The sequence below is a fragment of the Malaclemys terrapin genome, chromosome 21 (assembly GCF_027887155.1).
Source record: "Malaclemys terrapin pileata isolate rMalTer1 chromosome 21, rMalTer1.hap1, whole genome shotgun sequence".
Lineage (NCBI taxonomy): Eukaryota > Metazoa > Chordata > Testudines > Emydidae > Malaclemys > Malaclemys terrapin.
The window spans coordinates 6,890,388-6,908,747 of NC_071525.1; the positions used below are offsets into that span (position 1 = coordinate 6,890,388).

General features: G+C 58.2%; 1 protein-coding gene across 1 annotated transcript; it reads left to right on the forward strand.

The window, feature by feature from the left end:
* The first annotated feature begins 373 nt into the window (after nucleotides 1-373).
* Nucleotides 374-16,935, forward strand: ECM1 (extracellular matrix protein 1). Its single transcript, XM_054010835.1, has 7 exons — nucleotides 374-531; nucleotides 8,993-9,073; nucleotides 9,725-10,068; nucleotides 11,088-11,531; nucleotides 12,147-12,367; nucleotides 13,978-14,065; nucleotides 15,575-16,935. The coding sequence occupies exons 1-7, from the start codon at nucleotides 471-473 to the stop codon at nucleotides 15,758-15,760; spliced, it is 1,425 nt and encodes a 474-aa protein (XP_053866810.1). The 5' UTR covers nucleotides 374-470; the 3' UTR covers nucleotides 15,761-16,935.
* The last annotated feature ends 1,425 nt before the right edge of the window (nucleotides 16,936-18,360 follow it).

The window sequence follows — 18,360 nt, forward strand, 5'->3', positions numbered from 1 at the left end:
ATCGAATCCTTCCAAGCTAAGTATCGTTATGGAGGGCACCCGTGTGGGACAAACGCCCCTGGCATTTGCCTGCCAGTGTGCTGGGACACGTGTTTGATAATGGGGATCATATATGAGCTACGCATGACACACGCAGAGATGGGAGATGAAGCGTGTCAGTCATTTAGGTTTCTGCTCTTCCCATATGGGAGGACTGGCCGCTTGTTGGCTTGTTGCCGTGTAAGATTATCTCAGACGGAAACCTCTTTATGTTTTGGGGTATTTTCTTAGTGATTTAGGAAGCTGTGTAGACTGCAGGGCGTGACGGCTGACGTCAACCCCATGACTCAACTCTGTCAGCCTGAGAGTATATTAAAGGCTCCGAAGGGGAGGAAACGAACAGCAGCTCCACGGAGAAACCTCAGGCACAGAACTCACCAGCGCTGAGAAGGTCGTGTCCTGATCCACCTCGATCTCGCAGGCTCTTCGTGATGAGGGCTCCCGTGTTACTGCTCGTCCCTTTGCTGTGCCTGGCCAGAGCGGCTCCGCATGGTGAGTGCCCTGCTTCACGTGGGCAGTTTTGTTTACACCCGGCCCGGCTCCATTTCTTTCTAGTGGGGATCCTGGTGCTGGCTTGCTGAGTAACCAGAGTGGGGAGACGTGGAATCTGGTCCGCATCTCAGGCAGATCACAGAGCCTCTGTTTCCCTCTGCCAGCCTTTCTGTCTCCTTTAGTTAGACTGTGAGCTCTCAGGCCCGGGGCAGCTCTGTCTGGGCACAACGGGGCTCAGGGTGGCAGATATAATAACTATATTGCAAAGGAGGCATGCAGGATCTCCAGGGTAACCGCTTCTGCTTTAGGGGGAGCTCCCCACAGTTCATAACAGCAACGCCACTTGCTTCCAATTTACTGTCCACTTATTTAGTTCCCAAGCTGCTGACTCGGGCGGAAAACTCCCAGTTACCAACCCGTCGCCTGCGTTTTTCAAGGACAGACTCTTCCCGAAAGGGACAATAGCGCAGAAAACTAGGGAACAGCCAGTCCCGGCCACTCCTCCTGTTCCTGTAGAGATAATAGTCTGATTGGGGGGGGATACGGTGAGGTCACCTGTTTGAATCCAGCCCAGTAGGGGTTGAATGTCTGTTGCCATTTGGTGGGTCTCAGCCCAGTTCCTGGGGCAGTTTAAACCAACCCTTCGCTGGGAACCTCAGCAGAAATGCCAGCTCTGACCGGGCCCTAGAGGATGAACGTTCCCCCTGCTCCATGGAGATGGGGTCCCCCCAGGACAGGGCCCAGGCACATGTAGGACAGGAAGCTTGCCCTGCTGGGACACTTGCTCTGTGGTTAGTCACCAGCCTCTCGGTCCCCTTCCTAGAAATTCACGCGCAGAGCAAGGCAGAGGAATCTCGTGGTTGTTAGTCCAGGGCAGCCAACCCTGCTGGCCCACATGGGGGGCTGGTAGCCCCATGCAAGGCAGGAGCATGGGTGTCCTGGTGATGCTGGTCCCGTTTCCAAGGAGACGTCACCTAGCAACACCAGAGAGACAGCGTTGTCTCCCACCAGACCAGGATGTGGGGAGGGGGCAGCAGAGGCCTTCTCAGCCTGGGATGCCCCTTTAGCAAGTCTGTAGGCAGAGGTGGCAACAAAAGTGACAAGATTTAGGGGGCCCCAAAATGAGACACCCCCCCCCCAATGGTTCGGGTTTTCTGAGGCACCCTCTGCACGGCTAGTCCCCCCTTTTCGGTGGCTCCAGTCAGACACCCAGAGCCAGGAGTCGCTCCTGAAAACTTAAGCCTAGGAAAATTCTGCCCTGCATCCCTGTTAACCAACCCCTATTTTCTTGTGAAGCTTTATCAGCTCTCTGCTGATCCCAATGGCCCCTTCTGGCCTGGGAATCCAGGAATCCATATTTGGAGCTGGGCAGGTTTGGAACATAATTTGTGTTAACATAACATAAGAACCAGGGCTACCCAATGAAATGATTAGGTAGCAGGTTTAAAACAAAGAAAAGAAAGTACTTCTTCACACAGTGCACAGTTAACCTGTGGAACTCCTTGCCAGGGGATGTTGTGAAGACTAAGCTATAATTGGATTAAAAGAAGAAGGAGAGAAGTTCATGGAGGTTAGGTGCCACAATGGCTATTAGCCAAGATGTTTAACTTGGAGATTCAACCCTCTGTTCTAGGTGTCCCTATGCCTCTGACTGCCAGATGCTGAGAGTGAACAACATAGGATGGATCACTCGATGATTGCCTTGTTCTGTTCATTCCCTTTGAAGCACCTGGCATTGGTCACTGTCGGGAGACAGGATACTGGGCTAGATGGACCATTGGTCTGACCCTATCTGGCCGTTCTCATGTTCTAAGTCCTGTCCACACACAAACCACCTAAACTTGAGGGTAATGGTGCTTTTAACTCCAGTTGGGTGGCCCATCAGGGGGAACAGGCTACAGTCTGAGTTAACATAGCTTTCCAGATGCTAACACGATCACTTGAATTTGGAGCATGGTCGGCTGGCTCTGGAGGAGGGGTCCAGGTCCCAGAGCGGGTGGGAGAGGCTAAGGCGCGTTGAGCTGGAGACCCGCTAAAAAGAGAACATGGGTGTGGCAGCAGGTGCCGGGCGTCTCAGAGGGGGGTGGCGCGTGGGGCAGTAGCCCTCCTTCTCCCTGGCACCGCGGCAGCGCGCTGTTAGCAGACTAGTTGGATTGGAGCTGGTGTGGGTACACCACACACACACCCCTCTCCGGCTGAGATCGGGAAGGGATGCGCTGCCAGATTCCCCTCTCGGAGTAAGGAGCCGAAGGGTTCCTGGCCGCCACTGTTATGTTTGCTCGGGTTAGATAAGAGTTTAGTGGTTTTTCCAACCGGGCCTTTGGTGGCGTTTGACGAGATCTGCAGAGTCCTTGGCCCACGGCTAGGAAAAAGAGCCAGGATCACCCGATGTTCCCAGGCAAGTGCCCGAGGGGACGTTTAGAGGGGTAAAAGGGATGTGCTGGTCAGCACTGGGTCACAAGCTTTCGTGCCAGCCAGCTTCCTGGCTGCTCTGGTTGTGACCCCGATTGGCTGAGCTCCTGTGCAAACACAGCTGTTTATTTAGGTGCTTTGGCTGGCTTGAAGATTGACAAAGGTATTTAAGTGCCTAAAGATGCAGATGGGAGCCTAGTAAGATTTGGGAAAGTACCCTGCTTTGGTGCCCTACTCCCTTTGATAGTCAAGGGGGTTAGGCACATAACTCATTCAGGGGCTATTGTCAATGCCACTCCGTGCCTTTGGCCTCTAGTCCTGTTTTTGCCAGGCTGGTCTCTCTCTCTTGGATACTTATCTGGCCCCATCACTGAGCACGACACAGTCTTTAATGGATTTATCCTCATGCACCCCTGTGGGGTAGCACTGAGCTATTATCCCCATTGAACAGGTGGGGAAACTGAGGCACAGAGCAACTAAGTGACTTGCCCAGGGTCAGACAGGGAGTCTGTGGCAGAGCAGTGAATGGACCACTGGTTTCCTAAGTCCAAGACTAGAGCCCACCCTCCCTCTCCTGACTGAAGCCAGGGGGAGCTAGCTCTGCTCAGCACCTCGGACAGCCCTACGTGGCTGGCCCCCATGTCATTGAAATTGTGACCTGAATGCCCCAGCCCAAGGCCTGGGTTCCCCCCTCTCATTCTGCAGTTTGCATTATCGCCTGCTAAATACCTCTGTGCTCCTTATCTCAGGCAGCAGCTCCACGACCTTCCCGTGCTTCCTGCTCCGGCCTCAGGAATTTCATAAATAAATTGCTCCTGGCTCGTCACAGTCTCCCGAAAAGTGCAAATAACCCCCAGCTGAATGAACTGAGCGCAGGGAAACCAAGGCGGCCCGGCAGCAGCCAAAGGCTCCAGCATTGCTGGCCTGCAGGGCTTGGCAAAGGCAAAGGAACCTGGCTAGCTCCCCCATGATTGGTGTCTGGAGGCCCCAATGTGTTAGGTGCTGTACGTGTACCCAGGAAGAGACAGGACCTTATGAAACGTGCTGAATGATCCCTGGGTGGTTCTGTGTACAGCACCTGACATAATAATGAGGCCCTGGTCCATGACTGGGGCGCTTAGGTGCTACTGCAATACAAATAAATAGCAATCAGGATCATTGTCCCCCATGTTACAGATGGGGAAACTGAGGCACAAAGTAGGGAAGTGACTCTCCCAGGGTCACGCAGCGAGTCAGTGACAGGCCCAGGAGTCCTGACTCTGACTACAGTAACAGAAGACAGGTCACTGCTACTCATGGTTGAGTGCCCGGTCAATCCCAATACCAAAGTGCTAAACTATGGGTATAAAACAATCCCCTCTGGGGTCAGGAAGGCAGCCCGCTGCTCTGTGTATGCCACATGGCACAGCTGGACCTGTGCATTATGGTCGCTGTTACTGGCCCCTGCCAGGGACATGATCCAGGGTTGGGTGCACCACGGGTCTGAACTGGCATGGTGGTTCCCATGTCACTATGGTCACGTTCTGCCCCAAGCCGACCAGGAACTAAGTCCAGAGCTACCAGGTGTACTTTAGGCAGTCGTACCCTATACGTACCCATCTCTCTAGGTTCTTCTCTGGTGCCCATCATTGTGGCATCTGTTCACCTGCTCAGCAGAATCATTAGTTAGGAATCAGCAAGTGGGGTTTGATTCTCCCCCCCCCCACCCCCAAGAAAAGTTTCATAATCTGTGGCCGTGAGCGTTTCCCAAAGGGGCTGGTTTAGCTGCATGGGGACCTTGGCCAGAGGGTGACTGGGGGGTGTCTCTGCACGTGTATGCGTAAGAAATAGAAACAATAGGATGAACTTCAGGTTGAGTAGCAGGAGACCTTTCCTAGCAGTGACGTCTCTGGTTGTGGGAGCCCCATTGCTTGGGTTATTTTAGACTGGACAGGACTGAGCCCCAGAGACGATAATAGAGAATCAATCCTGCGCGTGTCACTACATTAACAACATTACAGGAGCTGAGATCAGGGCCCCATTGTGCCGGGCGCTGCACAGACACATAGACAGTCCCTGACCTATTGAGCTCACAGTCCAACTAGACAAAGGGTGGGAGAAAGCCAGGTTTATTCTGCCCATTTTACAGATGATAATATTAATCCTTAGCTTTTACATGACATTTCTCATCGGCAGATTTCAAAGTGCTTTACAAAGAAGGTCAGTGTCCTCACCCCATCTTACATGGGAGAAACTGAGGCACGGCGAGGGGAAGTGGCTTGCCCAGGGTCACCCAGTAGGTCAGTGGCAGAGCCAGGATAGATTGTAGGTCTCTTGAATCTTAGCCCAATGCACTATCCGCTATGCCACACTTCCTCCCTAATAAGGCGAAACTGAGACCTACAGCGATCACATGACTTGCTCAAGGCCACATGGGAAGTCGGTGGCAGAGCCAAGAATCCAGGTCTCCTGAGTCCCCATGCAGTGCTCTCACCACAAGGCTTTCCCCATTACTAACTGCTGTGAATATCCCCCACTCCCCCATGTCAATCTCTCCCCTCCACGCAGCACAGTTCGGCTCTGTTCGCAATCTCCCGTTCAGACGGACTCTAAAATGTTTATCTGTCATTGACCGTTGCCATATCTGCTTGTGTCAATAGGAGATTCCATCTCGTTAATTGCGGTTTGGCTTTGGGGCCCTAACGATGACACGCCCCGAAGCTTTGTATTCAATAATGGTTTCTTACACAACAGGCCTTTTGGCATTTTTGCTTTTGGAAAAATCCTGGCAGGATCTTTTGCCTAGTTCAGTGGTTTTCTTGCATCTGGCATCTCAGGCTCTGGGCCTGTGCTCTTGGGCTTTGAGTGTTTTGTGTCAGGGTAGCCTGCAGGATTGGACCTAAGTTCTGAAAATTCCTGATTCCAAGGACCATCTAGTCTGACCTCCTGGCTGACACCCACCAGAGAATTTCATCCAGTTACCCCTGTATTGATCCCAGTAACTTGCATTTGACTAAAGCATTTGGCAGAAAGGCAAGTCTGAATTTGGATCAATGTATCTATTTGCTGTATTGACGCACTCTCGTTGCTGTCGAATCTCTGCACTACCTTGGATTTAAAAACATGCAGCTGTGGAGAGACCCCTCTCTGGCAGGGCCTGGTTCAGACCCCAGCCATGGCCGACACGGAGGTCATTGCACAAACCCTTATGCCCTTGCTTAACTTTACTCACGTGCGGAATCTCACCAGATTCCTGGCACCCCTGAGCTCAGTGGGATGACAGGAGTCAGGGTGCATGCAGGATACTCCACCGTTAGGGAAGGGGCATGGCCGTAGAGGAATCCATCCAAAACCCCAGCCAGCTCTAGTGAGGTGCCAGCCTTCCATTTCTGTACCTGGCTTCTGTGAACCCCATTTTCTCAGGACGTGGCTGATCCTAGCCATGAACTCCTTGGGAGAGGGAAGATCTAGGCCTCGTGTTTCTGTGAGACAAAGGGGAGGGGTGGGAAGCCAACACCCCTGGTTTGCAATGGGCGGCGCGGTGCAAATGTTAGCACAGAGCCGGGAACTCCTGGGTTCTCATCCCCTGATTTGACACTGGGATTGGCTGGCAGGGCCTGAGGGCCTGGCTCCCTTTCCTGCTGTGTACGGGGAAGGAAACTCACCGTGCCCAGCCCAGGTGGAAGGAGGGTTAGGCAATATTTGCTCAGGGATTGGAAGAGGATAATGGCTGTCTAAGTGCAGAGCATCATGCGATCCCCAGGGGCAGGGCGGGTGTAGTAAGGCAAAGCAGGTTGGACCAGTCTGTTTGCAGAGACGGGCATGCTTGGATCCGTTATCACACCTATAGTATCGATAGGCCCAGCTGAGATTAGGGCCCTCGGGGCGCTGCACAGACCCAGAGTGATACATTTACAATCCAAGTAGACACCTGGTGAGAGGCAGAACAGAGCCAGCGCATGACTTGCCTAAAATCGCCGTCCTGCCTCAACGCAGGGGGCTGGACTTGATGCCTTCGCAAGGTCCCTTCCAGCCCCGCGTTCCTACGGTTCGATGCCCCCACGCAGCAGGTGCGTGGCAGGGCCGGGATCTAGAACCCAGCTCTCTAGGTTGTTAGACCGTTTCCCCATTGGGCAGCGCTGCCGGCAGCCTTTGGGCTCCTCACTAGCCAGAGATCTGCTCTGGGATCAATTGAGTGAAAAGCTGTGAGCGGTTGGGGAAGGGAGGCCTCTGGAGAGGAACAAAGGGGTTTTGCCTCCCGGGATCAGAGCCCAGGTCCATCAGAGCCAGTTCCCTCTGTCGGAGGTTAGTAGGGGACTGGAAACTGCTGCACAGGAGGGAGGCTGTCATGGATTTAGGGCCAGAGCCTGCTCCTTTTGCAGTCGATGGGAGTTTTGCTGCCTGTGTAACACGGGAAGTCAGGCAGGGGGCCTGGAGGGTCCCTTCTGAGCATATGCTCTGCAGAGTCCTGCCCTTCGCTTCTCCTTCCCCCTCCTCCTGCTGCAGGAGTCTGAGTCAAGCCGAGCTGTCCCTGCAAGCAGCCGTTCTCCCCACGCTTTGCCCTTCTGCCGACCTAATGCACGAGTTGGCCAGTGGCACAACCCAGGCAACTGGAGGCTGCAGATGCCTCTGTGCCCCAATCCCGACCCGCAGCCCCTGCTATCCCCGCCCTGGGCTCCCCACACACCGCTGTGCCCCAATCCCGACCCGCAGCCCCTGCTATCCCCGCCCTGGGCTCCCCACACACGGCTCTGCCGCTGTGCCACAATCCCGACCCACAGCCCCCTGCTATCCCCGCCCTGGGCTTCCCACACACCGCTGTGCCCCAATCCTGACCCGCAGCCCCTTGCTATCCCTGCCCTGGGCTCCCCACACACCACTCTGCCGCCGTGCCCCAATCCCGACCCACAGCCCCTGCTATCCAGCCTGTGCCCGGGCGCTGTTCAGGGTGAGTGGGTGGTGTGTGGATTAACCTGTGACTAATGCAGACCTGGTTAAGGTTTCCCATCGCTGGGTTTATCTCCTCATCCTCTGTCTGACTATGCCGATTACCAGCTGCTTTTCCAGGAAAGGGGATTAGCAACATTTAAATGGGGATGGGCCCAGAGCTGGGGTGGGGGGAGGGCTGGCGTAACACCATCACTCACTCTGAGGTCCCCCGGGTCCTGCCAGTGGGGCCATTAGGGTGACCAGATAGCAAGTGTGAAAAATCGGGACACTTTTTGTTTCTGGGTAGTGGGGGATTATAGTTGTGTATATGAGATAAAGCCCCTAATATGGGGACGGTCCCGTTAATATGGGGACGTCTGGTCACCCTAGTTGCCAGTTCTGGCAGTTTGATCGCAAATGTCACAATCATTGGTGTTTCCCATAAAGCCCCAGTTCCCGGAGTCCTGGGATTATGGGAGAGTCTCCGCTTCTTTTTTTTTTTTTTTTTTTTTGAATAAGAAAGTTTCTAACCCTGGAGGTTGGGAGAAAGGCAGGAAAACACGCCCCAGCGGCTAACCTTTTCAGCCAAAAGGGACAATCAGCTTGGCTGGCCCCTCTTGGCCTCAGTGTCCCAGGGCTGGCATCTCCCAAGAGCTGGAGATCTTCTCAAAGCCCGAGCTCCTGGAGTCAGGGGACTTCGGCGAGCGTTTCTGTATGGCCCAGGGCTTAGGGCACTAGCTAGAACATGGGAAACCCCGGGTCAGTTCCTTACTCTGCTACAGACCCTTGTGTGAGCTTAGCCTCTGTGCCTCGGTTTCCCCAGCTGTACAATGAGGGTAATAGCCCTGTCCTGGGTCGCGGGGCCATTGTGAGGATAACTACATTAAAGGCTGTGAAGCGCTCTGGGCCCTACTGAGGAAAAGGCTGTATAACAGCAAGGGATGACTTTTACTCAGCTCTTGGGGGGCACAGAGAAAAGCCGCAGAGCAGGACCCCCGAGGGCTCTGGCCCCAGGCTGCCAAGGAAGGGACCCCCCCCCCCCCCAGTTAGATCTTGTGATTTCTGAGCCAGACGCCTGATCTCCTGGCATGGTGGCGCTGGGTCCAGCCGCTCACTGCGTCCTTTGTTGTTCCTCTCCCAGATGGCCAAGAGGAGCTGCCCGATGCAACAGCCGAGGACCTGGTCCAGAGCGAAGTGATCCCGGAGCTGCACTTGGAGCAAAGTGAGTCGGGAGGAGGGCGCGCTGGCTGGGCGGGTCCCAGTGGGTGACACCGGCCCGGGCGGAAGGAGCAAACACTGCAAAACTAGGGGTGGGGTGGGGGGACCAGCACGAAGAGATAGTGGGCGGAGAGCATCCAGGCCATACCAAATGGTGCCCCCTCCCCGCGGATAACCGGGGGCCCTGGCTCTGTCCAAAGGGGCTGGGATCTGGCTGTGTTACCCTGCTCCGTGGGCTCGCTCCCCTGCTTCATTAGGGGCAGTGGGTCCAGTTTGGGTCCAGTCCCGGCTCTGCCTAGCACCGGCCTGGCATCCCAGTGCGCCCGGGCCAGAGCCATACCAACCTCCCACCGCAGAGCGCACCCGAGCTCCCGGCCACCCGCCCTGATGTGCAGCCCCCTCTGGGGGGGAGCTCAGCCACTGTCGGCCAGGGATTTAGGGAGGCTGAAGGATTTGGCCTGGTGGCCCCAGGGGGTCAGGATGGAATTGGGGGGACGAGCACCCCCTGGAGGGTGGTCTCCCGTCCTAGTTTAGCTGAGGAGAGCAAAGTTGCAGCCTCGCGTTTGCTGAGCCGGGAATGGGACAGGCTGACGGGAGGCCGGGTGGGGCCTGGCTCTGATTGCAGGCTTGTGAACTCCCTCTCCCTCTGCCGTAGAGATCATCGCCCCCATCCTGGTCCGTGGGGCCCCTCGGGACGGGGTGACCGTGCTGCACACCAGAACCGGAGATGCCGGCGTCACCATCTGCGGCGACGGCCCCTCCTGCCGGGTCCAGCCCTGGGGTCACAAGCTGAACGACTTCCCGCCGGCCCGCCCCAGCGCCAGCAACATCGACAACATCTGCCTGGAGGGGAGGAAGAAGGTGTCGTACGGGCCCACGAGCCTGCCCTGGACGGGGTTCTCCCACCTCAGCCGCCAAGGCGCTGCCATCAACCTCCTGGAGGCCGGCCTGGAGCGGTGCTGCGCGCAGGCTGAGCGCCTGGGCTGCGCGGAGAGCGCGGTGAGTCCCTGCGCTAGGCTCTTGGCTCGAGCTGCACCCGGCTGAGTTCTGGGCGCTGTACGTCCGTACACCTGCCCTGGGAGAGACAGTCCCTGCCCCTCAGGCCAATGAGACAAAGGGCGGGAGGGGAAACTGAGGCACGGGGGTGGGCGTGACGTGGCCGGAGTCCGTGGCAGAACCAGCAACTAAATCTAAATCTAAATCAAGGAGATATCCCATCTTCTAGAACTGGAAGGGACCTTGAAAGGTCATCGAATCCAGCCCCCTGCCTTCACTAGCAGGACCAGGTACTGATTTTGCCCCAGATCCTCAAGTGGCCCCCTCAAGGATTGAACTCACAACCCTGGGTTTAGCAGGCCAATGCTCAAAGCACTGAGCTATCCCTCCCCCCTGAGGGATAAACCCAGCTCTCCGAAGTCTCGGCCTGTGTCCCTAATCACGAGGTCGCGCTGCCCCTCTCTCAAGGAAGGATGCTGTAAGGGATCACTGGGGTGGGGGAGAGGCTTCAGGATAGCTCAGGAAACAGTCCCAGCAATCCTGGGTGTGGGGGCTCTCCCCCACTGAGAGACCTAGAGCCATTCGCGGGGCTGGTGATAGGGCCTGGAGAGCCGGGCCTGGGTCCCCACGGCGGGCACAGCACGGGCACTGCGGGATTCTCTGGAGGGGGACCCCTCTCGCTATGCCAGGGGAGCGCTGTCTCCAGGGGCCATTCAGCCCTCGCCCTCTGGGCCGTGGCTGCCAGCCAGGGGCCAACTGTGTTGGCTGGGAGCCGGACAGAGACTTGGCAAACGCATCCCAGGAGCCGCCCGCCGCTGAGCTGTGGCAGCGCCCAGTTCGGGCGCAATGGAGGGTAAACCAGCCACCCGGAGGGCAAAGCGCTCCTTGCCCCGAGCCGGGACGGGTTCTGGGGTGGGTGGAGGGCTCTGGGTGGGGAGTCCTGCCGAGGGTGGGAGGGGCTCTGGGTGGGAGGGACTCTGGGGCGCTGGAGGGGCATCCCACTGACTGCCTCCCTCCCGCAGTGGAAGGAAGCCTTGGAGCAGTTCTGTGACGAGGAGTTCTCGGTGAAGACCAAGCACTACCACTGCTGCAAGCAGCAGGGCCCTGACCGGGAGCTGTGCTTCGCCAGTGAGGCCCTGAACCCCAGCTACGTCCTTAACGCTGCCAGCGCCGTGCCCCCCTGCCCGTCGACCGACCCCGCCAAGTGCACGCCCGCCCAGCCCGGCCTGCCCGGCGCCAGGCTGTGGCCCAACCTGCCCGAGATCTCCTTCCCACCCGGCGAGCCCACCGCCAGCAACATCAAGAACATCTGCAAGCTGCGCAAATTCCGGCCCGTCTACCTGCCCAGCGCCATCCCCGCCACAGGCTTCGGCTGGTTCCAGCACCAGGCCCGCGCCCTCACCCGCCTGGAGAGCGACTTCAAGAAGTGCTGCAAGAATGAGAACGTCAACTGTGCTCACGCCGCGGTGAGGAGGGGGCTCGGCACGGGGCTGGGGGGACGACCCCGAGGGAGGGGGAACCAATCCCAAGGGGTCATTGGCGAGGGGGGGAGGCGTTTCCCCCAGCCCAGCTGCTGTTGGTCTGTGTTCAGTCCCGGGGCTGGGGGCGATGGGGTTTGTTACATTATGTTCTCTCCCCTCCCCTCCCCCACGGGCGCCATTTTCATATAAAGCCCAGAGGGGGCTCTGCCTGGCCCATTTCTGTGCTAGCAGCTGTCTCTTTGTGCTGGGTACAGATGGGTGCTAAACAAATGGGATCCCGGGGGCGTTCCAGGCACCGGGAATATTCAAGGGCTTTTGGTCACACCAGGAGGGCCCCAGCTTGAGTTCAGGCCCAGCCAGGGAGACACGCCGCACCCCCAAAGAGTTCAGCCGATGGCTAGACAAAGGCCGGGTTATTATCCGAGCCCCCGCTGGGGAAGTGACTTGCCCAGGCTGACCCACGAGGGCAGCGGCAGAGCTGGGAACAGGACCCAGGCGTCCTGTGGCCCACGCGGCAGCCTTAGCTGCCCGTCCAGCCTCTGGCAGGAGCAGAATTGTGGCCCCGTTCCCCCTGTACATGGCTTCTCTTGCTCTCTCCAGTGGGAGAAGGCCCTGGCTCAGTTCTGCAAGCAGGAGCTGTCGGTGAAGACCAAACCCCACCAGTGCTGCAAGGAGGCGGAAGGCAAGGCCAGGTTCAGCTGTTTCTCCAGCCAGGCCCCAAACCCGGCCTACGACAAGGAGATCCAGGCTGTCACCCTGGGAGTGGTGACCCCGGCGCTCCTGGACATGCTGTGCGGGGAAATCAAGCTCTTCACCAAACAGTGAGTCTGACCCGCTTGGCCAGGGACCCGCAGACATTGACCGGGCCTCCAGGGGAATTAGCTTCCCCCGCTGGAAAAGGGGGACGTTGAAACACAAGGGACTTGCCCAGGCTCACAAATGGAGCCAGCAACAGAGCAGGGAACCCAGGAGTTGTCCTGAACTCCTAATCCCCATACTCCCCTCCCGGAGCTGGGAATAGAACCCAGGAGTCCTGACTCCCAGCCCCACCCCCGCTCTACCCACTAGACCCCATTCCCTCCTAGCACTGGGAATAGAACCCAGGAGTCCTGACTTCCAGCGCCACGCCCGCTCTACCCACTAGACCCCACTCCCTCCTAGCACAGGGAATAGAACCCAGGAGTCCTGACTCCCAGCCCCCTGCTCTACCCACTAGACCTGTCAGGTAGGCTCGCTGTGACTGTTGCCACGTGTAATGCCGAGAACCGCAGGGCAGTGCCCTATAGAAAGATAAAGGGGCCTGGGAAGGAATTAATCCAGCAGGTGGTGGGAAAACAGGCTTAATTTCTGGGTTAGCAGTTGGATTAGCGAGGCTGCAGCGCCACCTTCTGGCCATGAGGAGAGGTGCAACCCCTCCCCCCCCCCCACCATTGGGGTTTTTCCAGCCATGGTTTGTTCTAATTACAGGCAGCTCGTTTTCAATCCAACTTCGCTCCAGGCGAGCAGGCCAGGCATGAATGATTTAGCCAGAGTAGAATCCCATCCAGCACCTCTCACCCTACGCTCCCCACTACGTGCTCCATGCTCCGGGGCGAGCCTCACAGTGGGATTTTCCTAGTGCGAGGGGGATTGCTGGAAGTGGGTTTTGCCTGGAGTGACGGCTGCAGGGACAGAGCCCAGGGTCTGTCCTGGCCCTGTCTGGAGGAACCTGATTATCGCTGGTGCAGGGTCTTTGCCCTGTGTCCAAGGAACAGGCCAGACCTCCAGCTGATATAGGTCAGCGCAGCCCCATCGACTCCACCTATTTTGCTCTCAAGTGAACATCCCGATGAGGAAACAGGCCAGGAAGATCCCACTTGCTGTCCAAGCCCAGGTGGCTCTATGGAACAGCAGAGGAGAACCTATTCTGGTCTCTGCCACAGCTGTCCCTCTGCGACCTTAGGCAAATCACTTAAACTTTCCGGGCCAGATCTTCAGATGGGCTAAACTTGAAGCTTGTGGCGCATCACTGAAATCTCCCCAGGCATTGTACAGGCTGGGTAGGCTGGGTTCACACACCTGCCGCCGAAATGCAGCCACCTCTGGGGAGGAATGCGGCAGCTGTTTAACAGCGCACAGCAACATAATGCTGCGGTTTACAACAGGAAGTGCATAAGAATGAAGCATCCGATTGACTCCACCTGGAGAATTTAGAGGGGAGGCAGGACATAATTCAGTGAGGTCATATTTAAATGCGGTGCTGGGGGCAGCATCCCAACTGGATTCTCCGTGACTGCGAAAGAACAGGGTGTTAGTTTCATGTCTCCACCAAAAGGGGGCACCTCTGGCAGCGCAGCGCCCTCTAGAGCATGATACTGGGTATATTCCAGTACTAGCCAAACAGGCTGCTGATTAGTCCAAGCCCTGAGCTCCACTCTCTTCTTGTTACTAGGAAACCAATCCCAGACTTGATCCAGAGCATGACGGAGCCTTGCTGCAGCCTTCAGGGTGAGGAGAGGACTCAGTGTGCAGAGAAAGAGGTGAGTGCAAGGGAGGGGGGGGCTGTGGTTATCAAATAGACCCTGCTGTAGGCACGCAACGTGGCGGTGGAAAGGCTGGGGAGCCGTGGATCCCAGGCCTTCCGGCATTGCTGCCCTGGGTGGAGAGAGGCAGGATGGTGCAATGGTCAGTGTGGCCTCTGGGACTCCCAAGACCTGGTTTCAGTTCCTGCATTGCCAGACTTCCTGCGTGACCTTGGGCATGTCACGTCACTCTCTGTCTCGCTGGGCCTCAGTGCGGGTCGCGGTGATGGCGGGCCTGGCAGGGTGAATACCAAGAGGTGCTCCAATCCTGGGAGCCAGGCAAGGCACGCAGCTAGAAGCAGTGTTAGTAATGGGAGAAGTGTCTACACACAAGTCCGCTCCACCCAGGTCAAGGACGGCTTAGACCAGCTGAGGGCTGTTGTCCCCCGGGAGCTCACATCGGCCGTGGGGTGTGAAAAACCCACCCCAACGAGAGCCGGAGCTGTGCCGGCCTCAACCTGGCGCAGACGATGCCGGGTCGACCACCTCTCGGTGCCTAGATCTGCCACTGTAGCGGTCTAGGTGTAGACAGACCCCGAGGCTTTGTGTAGTTTGTGCTCTGGGGGGGAACGCTCCTGTCTCAGTGGCTCGTTACCCTCAGGGCTGCTGGACAAATTCACACCTCTGTCATTTCTGCTAAACCAAGCCATGCTGCTCCTACGCTGGAGTGAGGGCAGCCGGGTCCGGACCGGCACTAGTTTGATTGAGGTTGGCTTAGAAAGCACCTTACCCTCCCCCCCCTCCCCCCCCGCGAAAGATCTGGCACCCCAGGGGCAGTGTATGAATCGCCGCAGGCAGACCTGGATATCTGGGTGACCTCATGTAACCCGGCGGCCTGTACCTCCTGCCAGTGCCCCCTAGATCTAAGTGTTAAGGTCCTAGCAGGGTGGCAACACTTACCCTTGGACTCGCATGGGCTTGGCAGGAGCCCCCTTCTCTCCCGATCATAACATCTGGCTGGGAAACCCAGGCCTCCCCCGTTCTGCACGGCGCTCGGGCCCCCGACTTTCTGGGATCGGAGCTTTGGTTTCCTCTGGAGCAGGGGTGTGAAAATGGGCTCTGGCTGGCTGGGGAAAGGGGGAGGCTGGAGGTGAGCTGCCCCGTGCACTGAATAGCTGGGGGGTTTTCTGTGCAAAGATGAGCCACCGCTTGCGTTATTTTGGAACGGGGGGGGGGAGGGGTGTCATGTGCTGCGAGTGCTCCCCTGGGGTGAGGGTGCAGGGAGATGGTGTTTCAGAGCTCAGGACATGCCCATAACTGGGGAGGTGGGGAGAGTTTATCCCCATAGTACAGAGGCAGGCAACTGAGGCACAGAGAAGGGAAATGGCTTGTTCAAGGTCATGCAGGAGACACTGGTGCCGCTGGAGGTAGAACCCAGGAGTCCTGACCCCTAGTGCCCTTGGGTGACTGACTCGCTGCGTGTCCCAGGCCTCGGCTCTAACCGCCTCTGCTCGCTGCTCTCCCCAGAAAGCCCGATCCATCGCCGCCCTGTGCACCACCCAGAAGGACTCCTGGAAGGACAAGGATCAGTGCTGCTCCCAGGAGGAGGAGGAGGACAGAACCTACTGCTTCAATGCCAACTACCTGGACAGCATCTTCCTGGCCAGCACGGGCCTGGGGCAGGTCCCCAGCGAGCCGAGTCCAGCGCCGTAAAAGGACAGAAAGAACCAGAACTGTCTCCCTCGCGCGTTCGTGTATCACTGAGCCCCCTTCTCCCCCGCGCTCCCCCCAGCGGTTTCCAATCCAGAGCTAGGCGGCAGCGGCCCGTTGCTGACCTGGCCTTCGCTCTCTAAGAACGTGAGCGCTGAAGAGATGCTTGAGGGATTCCGCCAGCGCTTGGCTCCCTTCTGGATTGCGTTTTAATGCCGATCCCCCAGGCCCTGACTCCAGCTGCGTTTCTCTCATCTCGAGGCAGCCAGCCCGAAGCTTCCTCGTCCGGGCTCCAATCCCCACCCCCTGGGGTGGCAGCAACGGATGAGCCCAGGTTCTTGTGCCCCATCTCCCCAGCCCTGTATCCTGCCCGACCCCCCCACCCGCAAACCTCCCCCCCACATTGCAACCTGTGGCCCTCTCTTCTGCAACACATACGCAAAAGGCACTTAACGTGGGTTGATTCCTTCACGGGAGAGCGAGGAGGCTTTGAGATGGGAGCTGAGTGGGTGGGTTTGGCCGCACCTAACAGCCAGCGCCCCCTACTGGCCGGCTTGGCGCTTTCGGGTGGCGAGAGGCAGCCATCCAACTGGCTGGCTGGCGGCTCTCTGGAAGCGGGATATAGAAAAGCAGGCTCCAGCCCTGGCTGGAATCTGCGCTCTGGGGTCCTTCTGGGAGCTGATTCCAAGCAGGGTGTCCAAGGGGAGCCGCAGTTTAGGTGGATTCAGCCTGAACCAGCCGGTTGGTCTCCTGGGAGGGGCTGGGCTTGGGGTTTTGTACAGACTGACATGGGTAAGAAGCAGGGAGTTGGGGAGAGACGGAGGGGACTAAACACCCGCGCTGCTTCTCCCGTGAGCCGTCGGGCAGCTGGCCCTGTGGCCTCTACCCTGGGGGCAGCGTAGCTGGGAGAGTCCTTTTGCCCTTGATCCAATTTGCCAGCCCTGGGGGGAACCCATCACCCCCCGCTCTGTGGAGTGGGGGTCCCCGTTCACATTCTCCGCTAGCGCCCGAGCTGGCTTTGGGGTGCACAGGGCAGCGGGATCCTGATCTCCCAGCGGCTCTGTTGTGTCCCCCGCACTTGTAACCTGTGTTTGTACCTTAGCCCGGAGACTATCAACTCTTCTCTGCCAGAGGCTCTAGGGAGATTCCTAATAAACCTTTTTGATGAATAACCTGGACTCTCTCGGGATTCCTGCTCTTTTCTAGCGCCTGTCGTGTACCTGATGGCAGGGGCAGGGCTCACCCCTGGGCCGGCCTTTGCTGGCTGCTCCATGACCTTTTCCTGGGTAGTTTTGCACAATGGTGCAGGGGCTTTATTGGTGAATTGGCTACACACGAGACCCCCTCTCTGCTGTGGGCCTGCCACCAGCCACGTGGGTGACGCACGGGGCTCGGATGGGCCGGTCCCACGTTCTGATCCTCGGGGCTCGGCTTCTAAAGGAACGTGATGCCATGTTTGGCTCTTTGCAAACGTCGAGCCCCCCAAGCGCCCCCTTTCTCCACTCTGTTACCAAGGTGGGGTCCTGTGTGTGTCCCACTCAGTTTGAGGGATTGATCCTGTTTCTCTGCGTCATCGCAGTGGTGGGTGTCATGGTCCCTGACTTCGATGTGGTCTTCCTTAGCGGGAGCACCAGGATTCCTGCTGCCAGGATACAGCTGATGCGGGTGGCCGGAGCTGGGGCTGGGCAGGGTGTAACTACGGGCAGGGATAGAGAGATCATGTTTGGATTAGGGTGGCGCCAGTTGAGAGCAGGGCCCAGGTCTGCCCGGACTCCGAGACAGTCTAAACAGACCGAGGGTTGGAGGGAAGAGAGAGCGGGGACGGGACTTGCCCAGGCCACCCAGTGGGTCAGCTGAGCTGCACTTAGAGCCCCTGGGTCCCAGTCCAGTGCTCCACCCACTGGACAGCGCTGCCTCCAGCACCGGGCGGGAGGGGCGGAACGCCCTGGTGCAGGGAATTGTGGGGTAGCGTTGCAGGCGGGGTGCAAAGGGGGTGGGGGAGAGGGGCGATTCTGCATGTGCTTTGCCCCGGCTCCCCGGCGCGTGGGGCCGATATGCGCCATTGCGCGCACTGAAGGGCTGGAGTGTGACTGGTCGGGGGAGCTGGGTGACGTGCAGCCAGGCTGCCCTGCAGACGGACCCCGGGGCAGCTGGGCAGAAGAGAACTCCTGAGGGGGAGGAGAGCCCGCTCTGCTTTAGCACCAGGTGGCGCCGGCCCCAGCTAGCAAGAGGCACATGCCAGGCTGCCGGGTTCAGCACTTGCCCTGTTCCCGGCTCCACATTGCAGCGCTCGCCCGGCCAGCTGCCCGGCTCCACCTCGAGTCCTGCGAGACACCAGCTGCTCAGCCGGGGCCGCCTTGAGCAGATTGCGGAGAGACGCCCGGGTCCAGCTGGGCCGGGAGCAAGCTCTGCCCTTCCATCAACCCCCCCCCCCGCTCAGGCCTGGATTCTCTCCCACGCGTCTGCCCTGGGCCTGGGGCACCTGGGTCCCCCGCCTGGCTTGACATTCACACCTCTGTCCTGCTCCCCAGGGCTGTGGAAGATAAGACACCCGGGATATGGGGGTGGGAATGGGCAGGGTGGGGGGTTAATGTTGTTTTTTC

Bases quoted from the DNA above. Each gene is read 5' to 3' on its own strand.
- ECM1 (XM_054010835.1), top strand. From the start codon at position 471: ATGAGGGCTCCCGTGTTACTGCTCGTCCCTTTGCTGTGCCTGGCCAGA. The intron at 532-8,992 runs GTGAGTGCCCTG...TTCCTCTCCCAG, and splicing joins GGCCAGAGCGGCTCCGCATG to ATGGCCAAGAGGAGCTGCCC. The intron at 12,368-13,977 runs GTGAGTCTGACC...TCTTGTTACTAG, and splicing joins ATCAAGCTCTTCACCAAACA to GAAACCAATCCCAGACTTGA.